At 34.7% G+C, this 24,511-nt stretch overlaps 1 protein-coding gene across 1 annotated transcript in view; it reads left to right on the top strand.

Annotated features, from left to right (window-relative positions):
- MS3_00002440 (uncharacterized protein) overlaps positions 1–24,511 on the top strand; it is a 50,078-nt gene that overhangs the window by 5,541 nt on the left and 20,026 nt on the right. The window contains exons 7-24 of the mRNA XM_051210035.1: positions 1,155–1,308; positions 1,984–2,333; positions 3,207–3,389; positions 4,959–5,018; positions 7,090–7,374; positions 8,598–9,056; positions 9,755–9,927; positions 10,053–10,211; positions 12,142–12,262; positions 12,400–12,802; positions 15,588–15,739; positions 17,158–17,476; positions 17,731–17,856; positions 19,293–19,340; positions 20,749–20,858; positions 22,127–22,780; positions 22,931–23,156; positions 23,881–23,955. Coding sequence (XP_051075521.1) covers positions 1,155–1,308; positions 1,984–2,333; positions 3,207–3,389; positions 4,959–5,018; positions 7,090–7,374; positions 8,598–9,056; positions 9,755–9,927; positions 10,053–10,211; positions 12,142–12,262; positions 12,400–12,802; positions 15,588–15,739; positions 17,158–17,476; positions 17,731–17,856; positions 19,293–19,340; positions 20,749–20,858; positions 22,127–22,780; positions 22,931–23,156; positions 23,881–23,955 — 4,057 coding nt within the window. The remainder of the gene's footprint in view (positions 1–1,154; positions 1,309–1,983; positions 2,334–3,206; positions 3,390–4,958; positions 5,019–7,089; positions 7,375–8,597; positions 9,057–9,754; positions 9,928–10,052; positions 10,212–12,141; positions 12,263–12,399; positions 12,803–15,587; positions 15,740–17,157; positions 17,477–17,730; positions 17,857–19,292; positions 19,341–20,748; positions 20,859–22,126; positions 22,781–22,930; positions 23,157–23,880; positions 23,956–24,511) is intronic.

Genomic DNA, 24,511 nt, shown 5'->3' with positions numbered 1-24,511 from the left:
ATTCAAGTATTATTAGTTAGATTGACTGAACGTAATGTAATTCTGTCCTAACCTCAATCTTTGATCGTCCGAGTTTAAAGGAAAGAGCAAAAATCCTCTCATAAAAACTAAAAGGGAATTAGTTCTGCTTGAATAATTCTTAAGATATCAATCAACCTCTAAATGGAATTCTGTAACAGAAAACCAAGTAAGTTCCAAACTTGGCCGTAATTATATCGATCAAACCTGTACTCTGTCAATTTTCGACGACGTAGGGGTTATTTGCCAACCCCTGACCATAACCATATTTCTCTACTATGAGTGGCATTTGATTCCGTTTATTTAGAGGTCTTATAGTATCATCTGTCATTGAAGTAGGTATCAATAAATTATATTGACCTACTGAAGGCTCTTTACTTTGGCATTTTCTGTTGAACTATGACTTAGTGGGAACTATTATCTCGGCTCTCAAAATCAATTAATGTTCATCGGCTTTGTTCACTTTATTTTGATTTAATATCATCGTCGACGTATTTCGAAAGGTGATTGGTTGTCTTTTAACTTTTTAGGGATCGATCTACTATCAGAAGATTCACTTATTGACCAAGAGTTTATTGGTAATAAAGTTATGTCTCCTGAACACCCTGCGTATCAATAGAAGAAAGTGTTTCAAATAAGTTCTTCTCTAAATGTTAAATTTTTCTTCAGAGTTAGTCGGCACCATTTCCTGGTCTGAATATAGGGAGAAAGTGACGTAACTAAGGACGGAATAGTGGTTTGCAATAATCACTAGTTGATTGTGTCGTGAACTCCACTTATCTTGAAAGGCCTATGAACTTTGGTGAGTTGATACCTGACAAAATCTCGGTCGAGACGCAGAAAGCATTTCACACCTACAGTTTAAAAACCTGAAAGGTATTCACAGCCTTTGTACAAAGTGTAACTCGAAAGTAAGTATGTAAACCTTTAAGTCTGAGATGTGACATATTCCATGACTGACTGATAACATAGCTGAAAACAGAGCACCACTGAGAATAAGTTGTATTGGAGCACTCAATTTGTCAGCTTTACAGAAAATGCCGGAAAATATGTGCTAATTCTTTCTCAAAAATTAAATCTTGTTTGATTGATTTCTAATTTTAACCTACATAAACACTGTTTATATTTTATTGTAGGCAGCCCTTATTCGCTTTTTAAGATTAGCTGGAGATATGGTCACAGCGCCTTGTTTATTTCTGCCTTATTTACGTATGCTACATGGTTTATGCTGTTCTCGTAGTGCAGCTGGTCTTTGTTTCAGTCTTCTCAAAGCAAATGCTACTAATCCTGGTACGTTTATTTTTTACGTTTTTAATTTGAATTACTTTTAGTGGTCGTGATCATATATCGAAGTTTCTTTTGTATTAGACTTTTGCTGGGAAGAAATTGTCACTCATTATCCTAAGTTCACATCTTTTTCTATGTTGATAACCTGCCTGTAGTTGCAATTTCTGAGTAGACAGATGAGATTTTTTATGTTTAAAATCTTTAGACGAAGCGCCTTACATAAAATTTTACTAACACATTAAGTTTTATCTAAAATGTACGCAGTAACTCATTCATTCAAACTGTTACAATTTTTCAACCAATACACCTACCGTGTGAATATTTATCTGTTGAACTTTGAACCATATATATTTTGAGTGGACCAATAATCCTACATAACTAACCGGACATTCATTTTCACAAGATCCGGTTTCGAAACTTGTTAACTGCTCAAAATAATACACTCACTTTTTATCTTCCTTTAGAGCCTAAGTTCAAGGATTTTCCCATACATACCTTTTCATTCTATCTTTTGAGCTATATTCTTCCATCTTTATCCTTTCTCACAGTTAATGCATCTTTGATTATTTCGATTCTGTTGATCTTTTTGTTAGTTTCATCTCGTATAGCTGGTGTAATAATTAAGCTTCATTTTGAATTTCTCATAGGATAATTATTCATTTGTCTTTTTGTTAATAGGGCGTGGTGCCTCGTTAATTACTTGGGATCATTTTTTCAACAGTTTTCGTCAATATTTAAACCATATGAAACAGGTTGTTGTACAACCAGAACCAATGAACTTTAGAATTCAAGCTTCGAATCAATTGTATCCCCATCTTTATTTCAATGATGGAGTTACTCCCCGTTCCCGCGTGTCAGGTTTTCCACGTTCAACTACTGAGTCTATGTATGGTCACAGAAAAGGTTCCAGTTCATCCGATATTGGTGCAACAACAGTACCTATGAATATTCAACCACGTTCCATTCAACCGGAAGAACAAGCTGGTCTACAGGCTGTTTTGAGATTGGTTGCTCGTATTTGTCGAATGGTATGTAGTTTTCTCCCAAATAGTTTTAGTTTAGGCTGTTTTAATAAACAGTTCTGTCAAAGCTGGTGATTCTGATCACTTTCAAATTTCACGCATAAGATAACTCTCTCTCTCTCTCTCTCCATATATATATGGAGAGAGAGAGAAATCGCCTTCCCATTTTCCTTCTGGCTATTTTCTAATACCTTTCCAATTATTGTTATCTGTGTAGTGTCTGTGTACTGCAAGAAAACAAAATATGTGTAGTACTGGAATTTGTCTATGCTAACATAGTTTTCGATGCATTCAATTCTAATATATCGTGTTTTTCGTTGGTTTCAGTAAGATGGACGTGTTTATTGTATGTCGTTTCCAGGTTTTTCGTAAAGTCGACTTTGGAACTGCCTTAAAAAATTAATGTGTAACGTAAACATTGAATAGAGAATGTAAAACAAACGTAGCGGAATAACTTGAATTCATTATATCTTGTTTGTTCTGTCCTATTCATTAGGAAGAATTGCATATACTAAAGATTGGTTACACTGGAGTCTGTAGACTTATCACGATTCTCTAGGTAAGATTATGGAAATTGCGTAGATGAATAGTAGCCACGGATATCACATGTATCTAAAGTCTGATATGATTTACTGTCTCTTCTTTATTTTTCCTCTACTTTTCTTGTGAAAAGTTCTTGATTGAATAGTGATCGTTTCACAATCACTGTTATTATTATTTGCGTTTATATATTGGGCTTTATCCCAACATTATTATTTCTCATTGTTGTTTCGTTCATGATTTGCCAATGTTTTTTTATCCTCACTATGTCGTTGCGTTTACGCAAAATTGTTCAAGTTTTTTTGTGTCTATGTCGTGTTCTTTTCTTGTTTCCATTAGGATCCAGTCGCACGTTCAACGTTCATTTCAAATCCTCAATGGCAGCTAATACCAATGTGTATGGGTTTTCTAACTTGTCCAGTTTCTTTAGATTTAAAAGCTGATATCTTGTATTTGCTTACTGAATTTTGTAAAAGTCAACAAAATATTCCAGTTATATGGCAACATTTTGTCAGTGCAGAAGTGAGTTTTTTTTTATGTTGTGGCTAGTATTTTTGTGTATCAAAAAATTACGGTTCTGTCACTTTCTGGTTGTCCATATCGTGGAAGGATATTTATTCCTTGAAGTGCCCAAAAAGGAAGCTGGGGTAATAGTGCTACAGATAACCTGGGACTATGACACCAGAGCTCAAATAAAATTTGCTTGCATGTGATTACACGGCTTTTTTGTGGGTAGTGTTGAGTGTATTAGCTACGTATTTTCAAGGCCTTATCACTGGTGACAGAAATCCGTGGGTCAGAGTGAAAAAATATAGCGTTTTCGAGCCCGACAGCTTGATGGAAGATACTGGTTGCTAATGACGTCACAGACCAATGTAGTCGTCAGTACCACTTCGCTCTTGAACACAAATTTATTGCTTTTAGCCTTACCATTCTCTAACCATCCTGTGTGGCGTGATATGACTTCAAGGAACGAGTTTTATAGCCAATATAGCTCTCTTGGGTTTTCGAGGTAACTAAACACGACCACAAGGTTGAGGTAACAGGTATTGTCAGGTGCGCTTATTGAGGGTGGCCTATCAATCTCTTAACTGACGAACAGCAGAATCGAATTTCATTTCACCTTCTGAGGTTTATACACCCAGTTAGAATTACCAAACTTTAGATAGATAGAAATGTATTACGCAAATGATTACTTATATTACGTCTACCAAACACTAAATAACGTGCTGCTTTGCTAAACCGTTGATTATGTACTAAGTGTAATCAGTGAGTTTATTATTACAAAATGCACCTCTGGGTTATATATATATATGCGAGTGTTATATAAATGTAATCTGGTCACTGGTTACCATGAGATTGAATTTCCAGACGTTGCTCTACTATCATGTTGATCAAACATTGAGATTGTAGCGTGGAATCGAGTCGCGATAGACTATGAATACCACTACAAGTTGAGCGCGTACCAGAAAAATCAGAAGGCGAAAGGTGATTGTAACCAGGTTTATTCGTTGGCGATATCGTGGTATCGAAAGTATACCGAGATCGTGCCAAAGGAAGTACAAGTGGAATCAATGGGCGAACGTGCGAGCGTACTAGGTCACAGTCCACGGAAGAATAATGGAGGAGTAATGGCTGTCTTTAGTACAGTTAAACAAACAAACACAGTAAAACAATCTCTGGTACAATTGGTTATAATAATGATTATTTCCATTAAACCAATCGTGTTCTTTTGATAAAAGTAGGTCACTACAAGATCGTAGGTTCAAAATAGGTTCCTCAAATAAAACATTTATTTAATTTGGGCATTTTTATGTGTATATATTTTCTAGATATGTCCTAATAACTCTTTCTTTTATACATTACTACCATTGAAGTGACTACTTCTATGAATTTGGTGTTCATCTTGTTGCGCTAATGAGGTGTGGGCTGATGCATATATGTGCCTGGTCCTACGTTGTAACTAACTGACTTATTACTATCAGTTTTCAAATTTTCCGAAGTAATTATATTCTCATTTTATTAAATTTTCATAAAGAATCTGAAATAAATTCCGATGTTTTTCTTTCTGAAAACAATATTATTTTTCAGCTATTACCTTTTACCGCACAACGTCATCCTAATCAACCTCAATCGATTCACGGACTAAATGTATGTTCCCTACTATTATAGTAATGTTTAACTTCTGTTATTTAGATGCTTTTGTGTTCATCGATTTAAATTATTAATCGTTATTGATTGTGAAGTCGTGGTGTGGTTAAAGCTTTTAGTTTTCAATTACTTGGTTGCAAGTTAATATCTCACTATATCTTCTTCAGTTTGGTCAGAAGCGTATATATATATCCAGCCTTCACATACAAAGTGTGGCTCAAAGCTGAGTACAAGAACCTGTAAATCAGTTGTCACTCTCTATGGATTTGTTTGATAAGTTGTAACTTTCTGGATGTTAAATTGGTCGTTTCCATTTGTTTTGATGACACGTATTTCAGTAATACTGGATCTACTTTATTTTAAATAGCCGGATTAAACTATTATTGAGATAAATTTAAAAAGTTTAATTACAAGTATGTGGTAACACAAACGTCCGCTTGATTTTTACTCGATTACATTAATTAAAAATGGGCCATCGATCTGTCTGCCCAATAATATACAGGAGAGAACTTGTCTCGATCTAGGTTAAGGCCTAACAAAATATTCAGAAGTTATTCAGTTGTGAATTTCAGTCATTCGTTATTATCATAGTGACTCTCAATTGCATTCGTTCTTATATGTACAAATAAATTTTAAGTCAGTTTATCCTGCGTAACTTTTACATTCCTCCATATCCATTTGTTTCCTCTCCCTTGGTATATTGATGTGTATGTGACAACAACTTGATCCAGTGCACAGTTGTCTCATGTTTTACCTCATCTAATGATTAACTGACCAATTAACTTTATTTCATATTGATTTGGCTTAATTGTTACCTTTTGTGTTTTTTTAAAAGATTTCATCTCTTTTATTTTGTGATTATATTACAATGAGTAGAATTCTGTGCTTCTCAATGAAACATATCTAAAAAATACCAAGTATGCAACTCTAAAACATGGAATTATGTAAAATAATGGAGAATTGGAAATAACGCAGCAGTCCTCATTGTTTTACGTTGTGACTGCGAAACTTGCTCTCTAAAAGTAGGGGATATTCATCGGTTACTAGTATATTACCATAGATTGATGTCTTCCAATGGGAGATATAACCAAAACAATGAAGTAAACAATGACAGATTTAAGGTCAACAAGAACCAATCAACATCGAGGTCTACAGGACGAGCTGTGAGCCATATGTGGAGAAATTCGGACACTTCACATCTACCTAAAGTTTGTGCTGATGATATCGTTTAGAAGAACGATGAAAACTTCATCATAAAGTCTTCCAGCAATTACGTTATGTTAGGACAACCTAATATTGAGAAATGTTGAGGTTCGATGTAGGGTAATAGGTAAACACTTCATATTAATTGATAATACTAAAACTGCCGATTGTGGTGACTGGGACATATGTTGCATACGCCTAACATCCACCTAACGCAGCTCACAATGTTCACTGACATTAGAGTAGGTTAAAAGAAATCCAAAGGTAACTAGACTCAAAATGGCGTCATTTCTTGAAGTTATTGACTATTTAATTGAAGCGTTTTGGTAGGTATAGACCACTTAAGCAGGACCCACTCGATAATTACTAATTAAATTAACTCATCCACCAGATACTTAAAAATAAGCCATACTCTAAATGGGAAGACTTATGATACTACCTGATTGACCAAGTCGAAGTAGGTGGGCTGGGGTTCTAACCTGGAGGTGCACGTCTTAACCTTTAAGCCATTGTTCGCAAGATTTATTTACTCATTAAATTGAACACATAAATATTTGTACATAGGGGCACCGAATACATATGCATCACACAAGTCACTGAACTTGTATGTGAGCTGTGATACTACCGGGTGCCCAAATCGAGGGAAGGTCCACAAAATAAGCATAATTAATGGTTGGAGACTCTGAGTGACATGCTTTGGAGTATGTCATAGTACCTCAAATACATTCACTATTTTTAAATAAATCTGATACTTTTTATTCCACGAATTCATTCTCAAATTATTGGCTGTTATCTTTCTTTAAATGTTATGTACAAAATTCTAGGATATTATTTATTTTACATATTAATGGTACCATTGTTTTTTCAGACCGATATGGATGAAGTGGAACCACGAGCTGAAGAATATCCATTGACAAATGCTTTTCTTACGTTAATAACTGTTATGCTTCCAAAATTGATCAATTATCCCATGCAAATTCCAAGCAATTTATTAAGATCTGGTGATACTAAAGAAATGGACACTTTTGGATTAACTGGTACTAGTCATAATATACCGTCTCAAACAAACGTATTTCTTTCAATTACATCATTTATCACTAATACAATATTTTTAAGGCATACTATGAGAGCGTATCGTAATCCATTGGAAAGAGTAAGTGTTTTTGTTCAAGATTTTTTTTGTGATGTAAATATCAAACTTTATAGTCTTAAGAAGACAATGTTTGGAGAGGCTTCAAATTTTTAAAATCTCTGATTCACAAGATAGTGGAAGTTTTCTTTTTCAATATTCATGCATGTTTGTTTATATGTTGTGTTTTCCTTTAGTATACTTACTGATTTTTTCCCTCTATTGAGTTTACAACTTTTAGTTCCATTCAGTGGACTTTTGTTCTGTTGGAAAATGCTATCTGATCTCCAAAGGCGAAAGGGACATGAAGAGTAGTATGCGATACCAAGTTTGCCTAGTCGTTTGTGCTGATTGAATTTTATCGATCAATTAGCTGACATCAAAACATAGTGCACTCAATGTTGAGTCATTTAAATTAGTGGTCCCATTAAATTTTGATTGATAGAATTCTATCAGCACTAAATAGTATTAGACAAACATGATATTGGGCATTACTCAGTGACTGGTTTGTGCAAATATCTCAGGTTTATAGGTCAGTCAGTGATGACGCCTCAAAACGAAACGTAGATTATGCAAAGTTCTGTACTGACCATCTCAAAACCACTTAATATCAAAACCTTTTAGTATCAAAAGGTTTTATATCAGAAGTATGACTCAAATCCTGCCGAGTATACTATAGCCGTTCTTGTCAACTAATGTGTAAAATTTGGAAAACGAGCGATTAGCTGAAATAATGGACAGAACTGGACGTTTTTTGGGTTTTATTTTGAAACATCACATTTCCGGTCTTGCAATACTGACTTACGTAGGAACGAATCGGAAGTTGACTAAGAGTAGTTGTACACTGATATATAACTTACTTCATGAACTCATGGACTGTTGGAGTGATCTGTTTCATTCTAGTTAGGGTTCATGAAATAATCATAAGTCTGTTAAATACCTCGTATGACTATATAGGTTTTAAACGATTCCAATGTCCAAAATATGTGTATTTTTTATATGTATTTCATGAATGTTCTTTTCTTTATGTAAATTATGGAGAATCCTGTTGGATGGCCTATGCTCCTCTACTGGGGGTAACAGGCATAAGTATGCAAAATATTTGCAACTTGAGGTCATATCTTATGTCAGGTTTTTTATTAACTGATTAACTTACACATTCCCCTCATTTACAATTTACCATCAGTAGTATGCCCAACTTTTCAATATTCTCTTACTTTTTTCTCTCAATGTATCTCTCTGTTTAGTGGGATATTGCTGCATCTTGTCTAATTCTATTCGACGGACTTGTTCATGATTTTTTAAATCGATTAAATAATGCGACAGCTATTATTACAACTATGATGACTTCTAGTCATGAAAAAAATGTCGACAATTTAGATGCACTATTCACTACTATGTCTACTTCTACTGGTGTTGGTACTGTGGGTGTTGTTGGCGGTGATAGTAAGCAAAATTCTAATGTGATCAGCGGTCAGTCAGTTGACTGGGCATCATATCTGTTGAATGTATTGTTTCAAATCGGCAAAGAACAGCAACAACAACAACCAATTCACGGTCGTCATTTACATGCTACATTGTCATCATCAATCAGTTCATTAGAAGCTTTGATAAGTCAATTACATTTACCTGTTGGTTGGCCATACACTGATCCAGGCTATCATCTTGCTACTCAGTTGTTAACAGACTCATCTTTATTCAGAATGGTAATTAATAATTTATATTTTTCCTTATATATTTTCTATAATCTTGTCAAGACCAAACGTAATTAGATAATTAGCACCAGACTAAAGTTGGAGTTTATGACAAAGAATGTGTATTTAAAAAAATAGTGCGCCAGAAGTTTGCTCAAACTATCAGGTGCCCAGACCGAAACAAGTGTTTTCCTTAAGCGGGCCCACCCGGAGCCTTTGACCTAAAGGTCTAATCCACAAGACAGTGGAGCAACGTAAGGAGATGCAGTCCCATGGTAACCGGTGACCAATAATTAGTTCATACACCATTTGTTCCATCAGGATCCTGGAGCCCATGTGCACCATTGGTTTGGAATCAGGGTTTTCCAACTCCCCTAGGTGGATCCTCCATATCCACTAATCTGGTTAAAGCACTGGATATTCGCTTTTCGTCCTCTCAATTTCGTAAACAACAATAATGCTGCGAGAAGGCAATGAGTAGGACTTTCCTGCCAGTGGCTGTATACGCGTGACCATGTGAGAGCATTTCGAGATGGGAAGCTGACTCTCCCTACCCTCGGCCATATCAGTGCACTATTTATTTAAATACATAAATATTGACTTGAAACTTATTTCATATTTTTTTTACCAATTAGCACTGAAAAATTTCACTACTGTAAATTACATCATGCACTCTTTTTCACTAAATATATATCTCTCTCTCTTTTTAGGTTACCGGCCTTTTAGAAGTAGGCCTACATAGACATTTAGAATTTCCTATACCTAACGGTCCACCAGTTTCAATGACTCGTGCAACATATGCTGGTCTTAGTTTAATACGTCGACTATTGGCTAGTGAAGATATTTTAGTAACATTTGTTCGACGTATAGCAACTAATATTCAGTAAGTTCATCTGGAATAGTTTACAATAATATTTTGTTTTAAAATATAATTTCTATGATAATTTTATCACACCATATTGTAACATACCTTATTATAATAATTATTTCTTCTTTTATTTTTGGTAGACCGCGAATTGGATCTGTACAACCATTGTCGAATATTTCTGTTCCATTGCCAAATGTTCCTTCCTTTGGTCTTACTATACTTCCTGTATATGTTTCACGTTTATTAATGTCAACTAATTTAGGATCTGGAAGAGCAGATCTTATTCCAATGTTATTAAAGTGAGTGGTTATTTATTTTCAGAAAGTTTTTTTGTCGATATTATAGTGATTTAATAGTTGAGTTCATGAGTCAATTAAAGCTAGACCACCATGGAAAACCTGGAAGTACTGGACGGCAGTTTCGTCTTAGTGTGTGTTTCCTCAGCAGTGCGCATTCACGATCCCACCCCGCGAGATTCGAACCCAGAACCTATCGGTCTTGCGCGCAAACGCTTAACCTCTAGATAATAATAACCTCTATATAATGAGACATGTATAACCTTCTTGTTTTGTAGAATAAATGATAAGTTTTATTTTGTTTATCTTTTTTCAATAATAATTAAACAAAATACAGAATCTTAAGTAAATCTCATACATCACATTCCTTCATCCACTTTATTATATCTTACTTACTTACGCCTGTTACTCCTAATGGAGCATAGACCACCGACCAGCATTCTCCAACACACTCTGTCCTACTCTTCCTTCTTTTCTAGTTCCATCCGACTCTTGTTCATTTTTCTCATGTCTATTTCCATATCCCGGCGTAATGTGTTCTTTGGTCTTCCTCTTCTCCTTCGGCCTTGAGGATTTCATGTGAGGGCTTGTCTTGTGACGCAGTTGAGTGCTTTCCTCAAAGTGTGTCCTATCGACTTCCAGTGCTTCTTCCTGATTTCTTCCTCCACTAGGATCTGGTTTGTTCTCTCCCACAGTAAGTTGTTGCTAATAGTGTCCGGCCAACGGACCCAAAGTATTTTGCATAGACAACTGTTAATAAACACCTGTATTTTCTGGATGATGGCTCTCGTAGTCCTCCAGGTTTCCGCCCCATACAGTAGGACTGTCTTGACATTTGTATTGAAAATCCTGACCTTGGTGTTGGTTGACAGACAGTTGTTTTGAGTTCCAGATTTTCTTCAGTTGTAGATATGCTGCTCTTGCTTTACCGATCCGCGCTTTCACATCTGCATCAGATCTACGGTATTCATCAATGATGCTGCCCAGATATGCAAAGGTTTTTACATCTTCCAAATCTTCTCCGTCAATTGTGATTGGATTGTTGCATGCTGTGTTGTATCGAAGAATCTTGATTTTCCCTTTGTGTATATTGAAACCTACTGCTGCTGAGGCTGCTACTGCACTGGTCTTTTTCTCCTGCATTTGTTGTTGCGTTTGGGATAGAAGGGCCAGATCATCTGCGAAGTCTAGATCGTCTAACTGCGTCCTAGATATTCACTGTATCCCGTGTTTCCCTTCAGATGTTGATGTCTTCATGATCCAGTCGATCACCAGGAGAAAGAGAAAGGGTGAGAGTAAGCAACCTTGCCTGACACCGGTCTTTATATCGAACGACTTTTTCAACTGTCCTCCATGCACGATTTTGCAGTTCAACCCATCATAGGAATTCTGTATGATATTGACTATCTTCTGAGGCACGCCGTAGTGTCGAAGAAGCTTCCATAGTGTTGTTCTGTCTAATTGAATCGTATTACTACTTATAGATGGAATAATATTATACCTTGATTCGTTTTCCAACCTACTACTAAATAATTTGCTACTTTCAGTCTTACTGTTGTCTGCTCGACCTCTGGCATTTTAGTTTCTAAAAAACATGTTCTATCTAATACAGCCCGCTTGGGTCATGAGGAAAAACAAGTTTGGCCACGACATCTTGACAGCAACTACAGTCGGTAAAAGCAGGTGGGATAATCAGTAGATCGCTTGCAACTGAATCAAATATCATACTCCTAGACCAATAAGTGACTAAGATATAACAGCTATTTGGTGCACCATTATTTTTAATAGTTTGTGCTAGAAATGACCTTCAAGCTATCTTCTACATACTTAGTTTTATGTTATCATTATTTTTCCCTGTTTTTTTAGACGAAACAATTTTCTTTCTTTTCTAAATTCTAATTCGTAAATTTTCCTTTTCATTGATTCAATTTAGATATTGTTTGCTAGCAGACTATTTACCAGATCATACATCATGTGCGGTTAGTATTCTCGGTTATTTAGCTTCATCAATACAACCACATTCTGATCTGTTAGCATTACTTACAGCTGATGAAGTAAGATTTATTTTCAGTTAACATATATGTGTATACATTTAATATTAAAAGTTCATTTAATTTAGATCTATAGATTATATTTACCGATCTACTGAACATGTTTATCATAAGCATCCATTTTATTTTCATTTAAATAGACTACACGAAATCAATTACTTGGTGCTTTTGCATATTTAATCAAATGGCCAATGAATGTAAATATGAGTTCAAGTTTAATTCCAATAGATAATAATTTAGACAATGAAGGTCATTTTGCATTCACTGATGAATGGCTTTATGGTGATAATGATAACAATGAATTATGTTTACATAGTGTCGGCACATTTTCATCTAGATTACCATCACCAGTGATTAATGCTGCTCGATTTGATGCCGCATTTCCATTACAAACAAATAATTGGTATTTTCCTAGTCAAATATGGGAACGTTGCGCTTCATATCTGAATACATACTTCTCTGAATGGACAGATATACGAATTACTCATAATCGATTGAATAATAATGATTATTATATTCATGCATTTGGTGATTGGTTCTACCGTGAGTTATTTATATATTAAACTGATTTTATTTTCACTATGGGTAACTAGTTACCTCTGTACAGGATTTTGAAAGGTGGTACTTGTCATTCACCCACTCACTCAGCTACAACGTAGGAACAGACACATATATGCATCGGTCCAAGTTGCCATACCTCATTAACACAACAAGATGAACACCGGATTCATAGAAGTAGTTAATTCAGTGATAGTAATATATAAAAGAAAGATTGCATATAAGGAAGAATTAGTTCGTAGAAAGAAAGATATTAAGTGATTTTAATCTCTTAGTTTAAGGGAAGACAAAGTGTATACATCTACGTCATTGTGATCGATTCTGAGCCATGTCACCCACAATCTCCAACCATTGGTTACGATTGTCACGTGGACCCCAAACAAGTAGTCTAGTAGTATCTACCAACATGACTCAGATAAAACGTTAGTGACTTCAAGCACTGATGCCACATTTTGGTTTGGCCGCCCCTAACTTTCTTCCATCTCCAACATCGGTTAGCATTGCGCATCGTGGTGATCGGTATTCAGGCATACACGACACGTGGCCCAACCATCTTAGTCGATGAAAATGTACGATTTCATCAACTAATTTACCATCATTCCTTAATACTCTGCATCTAACCTCATTATTACTTAGCTGATGATCCCAGCAGATGCGAGTAATATTTCTAAGACATCTGTGATCAAATGCTAGTAACTTATGAGTATCTTCTATTCTTAAAAACCACGTCTCGCAGGCGTAAAAAAAGGACAAACTGCTGCGCACTGCTGATAGACGGATGTCTGACCTTCGCCACGGATGATGTAAGTTGGCAAAAGCTAAATGAGCTTTTCGAATACGTGCTGAGGTTTCGTCAGACACCAACCCATTAGGGCTGATCAGACTTCCAAGATAAGTGAAGTTGTCAACGCGTTCGAATACTTCACTCCCTATCCTTGGTTCAGGTGTTACGCAGACCGGTCCTGAAGCAACAATTTGCATTTAGAGGGATAGAAGCGCGTCCCAAACATTCTGGCATTGTTGCTTAGTGCTACCAAAAGACTCTGCATTCTATCAGCGTCTTCATCAAACAGGACTATATCATCTACGCATTCTAAGTTGATAAGTGGACCTCCTGGAAGGAGATCAATGCCCGAAAATTCAGTTGACGTATGTACAAAGCTCTATGATGTTACTGACTGACAGTCGACGAGAACGTTATTTCCATCAGTATGTCTATGATGAATTTGAACAAAAATGGAGGTATTGGACAGCCTTGATGAACACCACTTAAGGTTGTAAAAGCAGATGACAGTTCGCCATAATCTCTGACTCGACTAGTAGTTTCCGAATAAAGAGCCCTCGCAAGGTTTATGTACTCCTGAGGTACGCCTTTCAATGACAGACACTGCTACAGAATCTCGTGGTCTACGGAGTCAGATGCTGTTTTTAAGTCAAGAAAAACTTGTCATATTTTAAACATACTGAATTTTATCATCAACTCCCATTTTTATGCATGAATTTGGCTCTAGGCATTCATACTGTTAATGTAATTCGTAATAAAATATATGAGTTTATGTATCTTCTTTTAGAAAGTAAGTAGTTTAATATTATTTTATTATTCTACTTGTTACACACCATATTCGATTGTTTAATGTTTAAAAAAGTTTTTTTTTTTATGTTTGGTACTGAACAGTTATATTACCAATTACCATAAATGGTTTTAGTATAGGTGGATTTTTGAATGTTGTAGAATTTTCTGTGAGACTATAATTTATGGACGACCTTTGAGCGACGATAAAGTGACTTTGAAAATGTCTATCTACATACTAAGGCTAAATGAGGGTTATAAACCAGTGTGAGGAATTAAAATTATGATTTACAGTTGATGGTTAGGGTCAGGAATTAGATTTAGAGTTTTCATCATTAACTGACATCAACTAAAATACCAAAACGCTATTTAGCTGAATGGATGAAAAATTTTCTGAAATCCAAGACCTGTTATTGTAAATCTGATTGGTTCGTTCATAAATTATAGTCTCGCCGAATTTTAATATTGTAAATCAAGAACTGATCTTAGACTTACATTAACTGAGAATGTGCACTCAATGATATCAAGCTATCGCACTTCCCAGCAAACTTGAAAGTCCCTAGCTCACATCACTGCTATTGTTATATATGTGCACCCCAACTTTACAGACTTGTACATATATGTGGTAGCCCAAATCACCACATGATATTAGCACTGTGTGATAAAACTAACTGGATGCATGGTCAGAGTCTAAACAATTTTAGTATTGGTGATAATGAGCATGACTAGCCACTATAAAAACGGTTTCAGAATCAAGAATTATCTTGCAAAATAAAGGCTATTAAACAGTTTTTAAACTCAAGATCTAGAAATAGGCAAAGTTTGAGTATATCTGCACCATTGAAACTTACTTTAAGTCATACCACCAAACGTCTCCAATCACCGAACACAGCTTTCATACTAAACCGCAACTGGTTGGTTTATTTTACCAACATGACTAACTATAACTTTGGGTTTGGTCAACCTCCCTGCGCCTTCCTTAAGATGTGTTCTTTTATCCTGGCGATTTTAAATCTCTACTTATCTTACATCAGTTAGTGACAAGTCATTATGTTATACATTATGTAATTTTTAAAATTATTATCCTTTTTGGTTAACCAGTTATCAGTTCCAATGTTTAGTTTACTGCTCGTTTAGCTTTTATTATGTATTACTCTACTGTTATATTTTTCGTTTTCTCTCTTTATTTGTGGAATACAGAAGTCACTGTAAATACTTATTCCATACCAATATCTATATCGTTTCTTCAAATATTATTAGCTGTAATGGAACATCCTGCTCCTAATTTAGCTCATTGGTTGTGTGGTTTCTGTGTTGACAATTGCAAAGCCATTAGTCGATCGAATTTACAGGTAATAATCCAATTTTTTGAACATTATTGGTTATTTTTTTTATCAATATTGGGTTTTTGTGGAGATTATCGAATTTTCATAGACCTTATATCACAAACTGTCCTTAGACGACCATTGAAAACCTGGGATCACTAAATGTTCGTTTTGTCCTAGTACTGGACGCGACAGTATGTACTTACGACTGCGCACTCGAGAATCGAACCCGGCACCTATAGATCACTGACTTGGCATCCAGTGATGTCAATGTTTAACTCTAATCAGTCCACGACATTTCGCGATCATCTTCCATTGTCATTGGTGATTAGATGTCTCACACCCGGTATGGTTGCACTCCACCGGTCACTGTCGGTGCTTCAAACTAGCCTCATTCAACTTGCCTACACTACAAATGATGCAAGTAAGTGAAACCTGTATTACCCTACTAAATCCTTGTCAAGATTTCGTCAGACACCAACCTACTAGGGTTGGTGAGACTTCTAATAGGGGTGAAATGAACAGAACACTTAACTACTTCACACTCTATGATCAACCTAGGCGTTGGCACGAATGTGTTCCTTAGCAACTACAAAATGAGAAGCGCATTCCGAATATGCTGGTATTGTTACTTGTGTTATGTCAATGTCTTCCTCTAAACAATACTAGTTTATTTGAATGTTTTCATTAATTAAATCACTCAATACGAGATCAATCTTGTGAGATTTCTGTGGCTGTAGTTAAGTACTATGATAAATTACAAGAAGTGATATTATTTATTAAATAATTTTGATTCATTTGAAGTTATACTGTGTCTATCATTCTATGTGATCCATACTATTAACTAGTCTATTAGTTCAGTTTTAAAACAGTCTACAGTTATTTGTGGACGCACTTTCTTTTCAACATAAGCTCATCACCTGAATATTTCGTTAGATTTATGAGTGTTTTCCACGTTTGATTTATTACTTTATCCCTCACTGAATCAAACTATGATAAACTATTTTAATTTCGAACGATGCATGGCCATGTTAAGTCGTACATTGTTTCGTACTGTTTAGTGCTATGATTCTGTGTAGCAATATTAGTGACTCTCTCGGATCTTGAATGTTTATTTTCTGATTTAAACTTCCCCGTCAAGCGATCAATAAAACTAGCTCTCACATACAAACAGTGTCTTACAGCCAAGTAATTAGCTATATACACTTAGTAACTAAATTTGATGCCAATAATAATTATTATTGCTAGTTGGAAAAAGATGATGGGATTTTTCCTGAAAATGATATATTTAACCTTCTTATCAGTGAAAATAAACTTTATCCATAGCTTTGTAGTTAACTTGTATCAACATTTTGTAACTTTTGTAATCTAATGTTTTCAGCAAACAAATAATACACTTTTTAAAATTAGTTAAACTGTCTCGTTGAACAATATTTTTTTTTTAGGATGCTGGTATAGCTGACCAACAACGAACATGTTTACATAGTATGCTTGATATGATAGATAGTACTACGCATTGGCTACAGTCTATAACAACATTGCCTTTTGAATTCTCTTGTACATTACAATGGAATTTGGCATTAATTTGGCAAATTTTATATAAATTAGGATCGAATCCACTAACATCGGAACCTCTGTTACGTTTTCTTCGTGGCAATCATGATTTATTAGCTAAATACTTACATTCCGATCTCTGTCAACCTCTTCTGTCTTCAAGTCTCGATGGCAATGTATGTGAAAATTTCACTGATCTACAGAAAGCAGGTTAGTTTGTTCTCAAATTCAAATACGTTGTTACGCTTGGAATTTTGTACCTGTGTAACTATAAAATACTGGTTTTCTTCATTCTGCTCTGTAAATACCATGTTAGATTTTTTATTTGAATAATGTTTATTGGCCTTATTGTTTACAGTGTTCCCTTTGAGTTTGTTAAATTTGTAGACATTTGCATCAAATTTATCTCGTACTTTGTCACATCATCAAACGAATCTAGTCATAACCCTTTTTTTATATTTCAGTTATTGAAGCTTTATCATTAAATCGTAAAAACTGGATCCTTCGTTTGTACGCCATTGAGATACGTGTATGTGCTATGGCTAATCAACGTTCCTATGTAACTAGATTACTGAAATTATTCCTTGGTGGTAAGATCTTTGTTTGAATTTATTAACAAGGGTTGACCATTTTTATTGTTTTTTCTCACTTAAAGAGACTTTCGAAAATTGAATTTTTTCGATGAGATCATCGTATAAGTTGACCATGCGTACTATTCTATGGAGCTGTTAACTGCCCAGTAATAATCCTAACCTTAGTAATTTTCAGCCAAAGTCTCAAGTTCAAACCCTCCTCCATCTGATTTGCTTTAAGCAACTTGGCAGTATCATTATCCTTGTCACTTAGAATGTGGCTCAAACCCAAGTGCTTGGTAAATGAATTATTCGAAAAAAAATATTACAAAAACACAATCTAATAACTATATACTTCTATGTTATTAGAACTAAAGACAATATCTCGTGTAGAATAGAACTATCATGATAAATAATTCCATTACTTACTATTTTACCACAACATATATAAAATTTGTTACATAAATGTGAATGTGTTAACTCAAATTATAAAATTCAAGTTAAAGTCACCGTATACTTCGAATCATCTGCGAAGTCCAAATCGTCTGATTGGTCCTGAGCTGTCCATTGTATTCCGTGCTTTCCGTCAGATGCTGAGGTCGTCATAATCCAGTCAACCACCAGAAAAAAGAGGAAGGGGGGAGTAGACAACCTTGTCTGACTCTGGTCCTTACTTGGAATGCATCTGTCAGATGTCATCCATGCACGACTTTGCACTGTAGTCCGTCGTATGAGTTCCGGATAATGTTTAGAAACGCTCTGTTGAAAACCTTTCTTGGTAATGACAATGGTGTAATGCCTCTGTAGTTTTCGCAGTTGCTCAAATCTCCTTTCTTCGGAATCTTGATGAGATGTCCTTCTTTCCAGTCCATCGGCACTTGTTCCTCCTCCCAAATCTTGAATAGAAGGTGGAGCATGTTTGTAGTTAATTCGATGTCTGACTTCAATGCTTCAGCTGGTATGTTGTTGTGTCCTGCTGCTTTCCCGCTCTTGATTTTTCTGACAGCCATCCTGATCTCTTCGATCGTTGGTAGAAGCGGAAAAGAGGAAGATCAAAGCACACATTACGTCGGGAAATAGTAGCAGATATGAAAAGGATGAGTAACAACTGGAAAGAGCTGGAAAGGAATGCCCAGGACAGGGTTGTATCGAGAGTGCTGGTGGGCGGCCTATGCTCCTCCACAAGGAATAACAGGTGTAAGTAAGTAAGTATACTTCGAATCCGTAAGGTGATTAAAATACGATTCAATCCAAAATACATAAAACTGTCAATACCATAATTCTTGTTCCTCATTGTTTTAATTAGTATAAAGATGAATTGCTTTATCAAATTTGAAGTGATCTTAATCATTTAAATAAGTTGAATATTTTATTTTCAATGTTCAATTAATGATCATTATTTATTGTTTGCTTTCTTTTTCTCACTCTCATATTGACATTCTCTTTCTTTTCAGATCTTCTATTTGATAATTCTATTTTGTCGTTTAATCAATCACAAGAATGTAAGCAATGAATTGTTTAAACATTGTAGTTGGTTACATAATAATAATATGCGATCATGTGTTTTAAAGTCCGATATCACAGAGATGTGTAAGATGTCTAAAAAAAACTAATTATCTTAGATGTTTACTGCATATGTCTGCTTTTTCTCATATTTGTCATGTTTTTACTCCAGGATACTGCCTTGCATGACTTCCTTTCCTAAGTGGATGATTTATTGAAATTGTGATAAGTTCAAACTCTATCTAGGGTATACTAATCATTTGAATCTCTTGTTACTAACGCGTATAATGTTAGTTACTAAGCTTTCTTTAAATTGGTATCAGAATATATTTAATAAATGAAAATTACTGATGAATAAGCTTCAGTATATGCTGTACTTAACATGAAATCGAGCAAGATTGAACATTATATTCACAGTTAACGAATTAATCTCATTATCTATCCTGACTTTGTTGTTTCTTTCACAACGAACGTATCATCTAATGATAAACAGCTGTCTAAAAGGTTTCAGTCATGGAATCTAGGCTGAAACAAATGACAAATGCTATACACATGGAAATGGCAAAGATGATGTTATTATTTCAATGAAAAACTACAATTGGACATACACAAAATGCTAAAATAAAATAATCAATGGATAAGTCATTCTATCCTGAATACATTTAAGTTATTTTATCTAATATCTTACAAATATTTGTAACCATTAAAATGAGTTAAACAATGTATATGTAGGAGTAATAAGTTTTGGAATATGGTTTTGAATCTTCATCAATCCCAATGGCTGTAATATATGTTATGGATCTATTACCACCTCTTATGCATATATACAATTATAGCTAGCTGCTACAGAATATTAAACGAATGTTTGGTTAACCAAATAAAGAAACGACATGAGTTCATGAATTTATTGACGAATCGTTAACTATCAGTATAGAGGGTTGTAGAGATTGTTGAGTTTATATTGATATCATGAATGGATGAATATTAGATCATGATTGAAAACCTGAAAGCATTGGATGTCTGTTTCATTCTAGTATGGAACTGGTGATCAATGCTCATCCGCAACCCTTCATACAGAACACGAATCGTTAACTGTTATGTAAACTCTTAAATTGTAATCAATCATGGGATACATTTTTTTTTTACGTGAATTCAATAAACCAAGTAATTTTTACTAGATTTAAATGATGAGATCTAAATACCTTTAACTGCTAATTTATTGTTACCATCTTTCATTTCTCGATTTTCGTTTATTGATCTCTCATCCTTCTTCAAACAGATCAGATAGGCAACTATTATTGTTACATATATATGTTTATCTTTTTTTTTTCTAATACCTTCATTATTTAATTTTGCATAACTAATTTACATTTAATGTCCATTTTTCACCTCTATTTCTATAATCAGCTCCTTCTGTTCTTGTGAATTTTTTGCAAATTTTAAACACATCCAATGAACTTGTCAATGATTGTAATCTATTCGAATCGAAATTGTTCAATTCAAATGTTCTGCATGAAGTAAGTATATATATTTCAAAAACGAACAATTTTTATCTCATATTACACTAAAAGCTCAATACAAATGCCTTCATATATTGTGTATGCCCCCCAAATGCCCTGGTACGGCCGATAGTGGGTAGAGTCCGCTCTCCCTCTCCAAATGCTCTCACATGGCCACGCGTATATAGCCTTTGTCAGGGAAGTCCTACTCACTGCCTTCCAGTGGCGGGGGTGTTATTTACGAAAATGGAAGGATGAAAAGCGAATGTCTGGCGCTTTAACCGGATTCCAAACCAATTGTGCACATGAGCTCCAGTATCTTGCGGGAACAAATGGCGTATGAACCAATTGTTGATCACCGTCTTACATGGGATTGCATCTCCTTACAGTGCTTCACTGCCTTGTGGGTTAGACCTTCATGTCGAAGTCTCGGGGTGTGGCCCCCTAAGAAAACCACCTGCTTCGGTTTGGGCATCCGGTCAGTATCACAGCCCTCTCACATATAGCGAATGAGATTTGTGTGGCGCATATGTATTTGGTGCCTCCTTGTACCAATATCTATGTGTTAAAATAAATAAATAAATAATATTGCGTGTAACGTTCAAAATTAGTAGGAAATATTTTTTTCCTATGATTAATAGTGATTTTGTCAACCTGGGAACATGACTGTAAACCTTGATGAATAATTACTTGAATCCGAACACATACAGTTCTTATGTTAGCAGTCTTTGATTTGCTAGCTTCATATTTTTCCTGGCACTATTGTAGTCAATTCAAATCTATTGGCAAGTTAAGGTTTGCTAATTCTATGGTCAAACTTCTCTAATCTCTTTCTGTTATGAGAATTCGGCTTTGCTGAAGATGTTTATTGTCTGGAACAAACATATTTCTGTTGTTATACCTTAGTAGAGTTAACTGTACAACTTTGCATTCTGATCCTAAGTTGTTACTTTCAGTACTTACCATTCTCAACCTGACCTGTCTGCGATGGTGAGGTCTTCAAGGAACGAGTGTTTTGTCCAATATGGCTGAGTTACGTCATGCTAGGTAACCGTAACCACTAAATCCAAGCTATCAGATTACTAATTGAAATATTCAACTACTGGATCACCATGCTGATTTGGACGCATGACTAGTAGTTGTCACCAACTAACACATGCAAAAATATAACTGTAAACCGATTGTTAAAACCTGTACTTATTTATTTTAATGTTGAGCTCACATCCTCAATTTTCTTGTCGTCTCTTTTTTTATTCCCCAACTACTTCTCTATTTCTCTATTCCAGTTATTGACAAAATCATCAATCGATTGTCCTTTATTAAGCTCAGATTCCAATGCAACAAAAGTATTATCAACTATGATACATTTTAAAATATTCTTAATGAATCTATTCATGAAGTTAATCAGTGCACGTAACGATCTAGACAGTTATTCTAATGAAGATTTAAACAAACTGATTACATTGACATTTGATCAAGTATTTGATATTAATAGATCAGCTTATCATTTATCAATATTAGAAGTATTCAACACATCTTATTCATCATCATCATCCACAACAACAGTATCTGCATTAATAAAACAAATATCTGACCTACGTGAATGGATAGATCATCGGAATATACATAATCTCCATTTATATGCCGGTAAACAATTAGCTATTGAAGCATGGCGACAAGCAGTTGAGATTAGTTTAGGGTTAATGACAAATCAAGGACAATATGATAGTGGCAATAATAATAATACAGTAAAAAGATCTTTAAATCAATCAATGATATCTGTACCAAGTTATCTATATTCGGAATTATTCAGTCTATTACGTAATAATGGTGATGGTATTGACGTCGGTAATGGACCAAATAATATGTCACAATATAAATTTCAACTTCGTCCAGTTCCACTTCTTTGTCTAGATGTGCTTATTCTGTTATTATCTCAGGTAAGAGTGACGTTTTACCTTCCTAAGCTTTGTAAATAACTGATATGAGTAGTGAATAATTGTGTTTTGTAGTAGTTTACATATTACAGCCTTTTTATGACTCTGTATTTTCCTGTTTTTCTATTTGTTTCTTGTTGCAATTCCTATTAGATTTGTTCTATGAAAGAAGTTCCACAAACTATTCGTTTATTAGCCAGTGGTACCAGTTTGACACTATGTTCATTTTTGCATTGTCAATCATCATATGTAAATGCATCCAAACCAAATATTTCAGAAATACCAACAAGTGGATTAGATAAATGTGTCTATAACAAACATTGGTCTCCTTTACTTATATCAGTGATGGAACTATTAATTAAGTCAATTGTTAGAACTAGTAAGTTTTTCGTTTTTGACGTGCATTGGTTTCACTGTATTTATCATTATGTATTTGTGATGTTGCTTTTTGCCATAATTTCACATGTACATGGGATCAATTCAAAGTCGTATATGATCACCACAGTGCTGTTTTGAGATGTACATACAATTGAAGACAGATAGCTCCGTCTGTAATGAAATGTCGTTAGTACGTTTTCCTACAATTTAAAACAGCATCAATAATTGGAAAATCGTAATAGTTATATCGTCGTTGCATCCTAGTCTGTTGGGAAGTTTGGTGTTTTCAGCGAACACATACATTATAATGGCATTATTAAATTGATTGCAGTAATTACCCTTTGACTCTACATTCCTTGTTTAGTGCTGCATTAAACATTATTTAAATGTTAGTTGATTGAAAGTAATCGGTAGGAAACCTTTCAGTAGCAGTTATAGCATATGATATTTACGTTATCTGATGGATAAACCTCTCTATACAAAGAGCATTGCAGTAATGTATTACATAGTAGTTTTAAGTCATCACCTGTCCTCACCCTCACAATCTATCCTCAGGTATCTCACCTAACATTTTCATTTTTCGATGCACATGCATGGTAACTTCGAACCCTAAGTTCTAATCTAGTTATTTCCGTATTTCCATTTACACCTTACGTTTGATGTTTAGCTTAATTGATCATTTATGTTTCCCCTTTTTTGTGTGTACTTGTCACCCATTTATTTAGAAACTTCAACACAACGTATGCGTGCTAATTATTATGGAAGTTTATGCTATGTGATACGTTTCTGTCGAAATCTTGGTAAGTGAAGAATAATGACATTCTCTCTCTCTCCCTATATATATATATATATAGGAATTCAGAGACATGAAATATTCGTTACAAACCTCCCTTCGTCCGGCTACAGTTCAATCGAGTGAGGTATTTCTAGCTATATCCTACATGATGGATTAGCTAGATCTATATAATGGCATTTTTTGCAGTTAGTCTTCTTTGGTTAACCAACTATCATTGGTTAGTTAAATGATAAAGTACTTGCCTTCATCAATTCATTGCATATTTATCAGTATTACTATAAAGAATACTATGTGTGATGATCTACGTGACAATTTCATCAACTAGTTATGAAAAATCACCTGTCATGTTTTAAAAAAGCTCAAACACCATATATACACAGTTCTATTTTATCATTTAATGTTGATATTTGTTATGTGGCAGATAGATCTTTCAGTTCTTCTCAATAGTCTATAATTTTATCTTTTACATATAATGAAAGCTATAGGATTTCAAGTCAACAAACCTAATTTATTGTATAAAATGAAGTGTTTTGTGTCTTGGTTCATTCTATGGCTAAAGA

This window comes from Schistosoma haematobium, chromosome 1 (assembly GCF_000699445.3).
Source record: "Schistosoma haematobium chromosome 1, whole genome shotgun sequence".
NCBI classification, from domain to species: domain Eukaryota; kingdom Metazoa; phylum Platyhelminthes; class Trematoda; order Strigeidida; family Schistosomatidae; genus Schistosoma; species Schistosoma haematobium.
The sequence above is the reverse complement of the archived record's forward strand: the minus strand, read 5'-3'. Positions and strand labels throughout refer to the sequence as shown.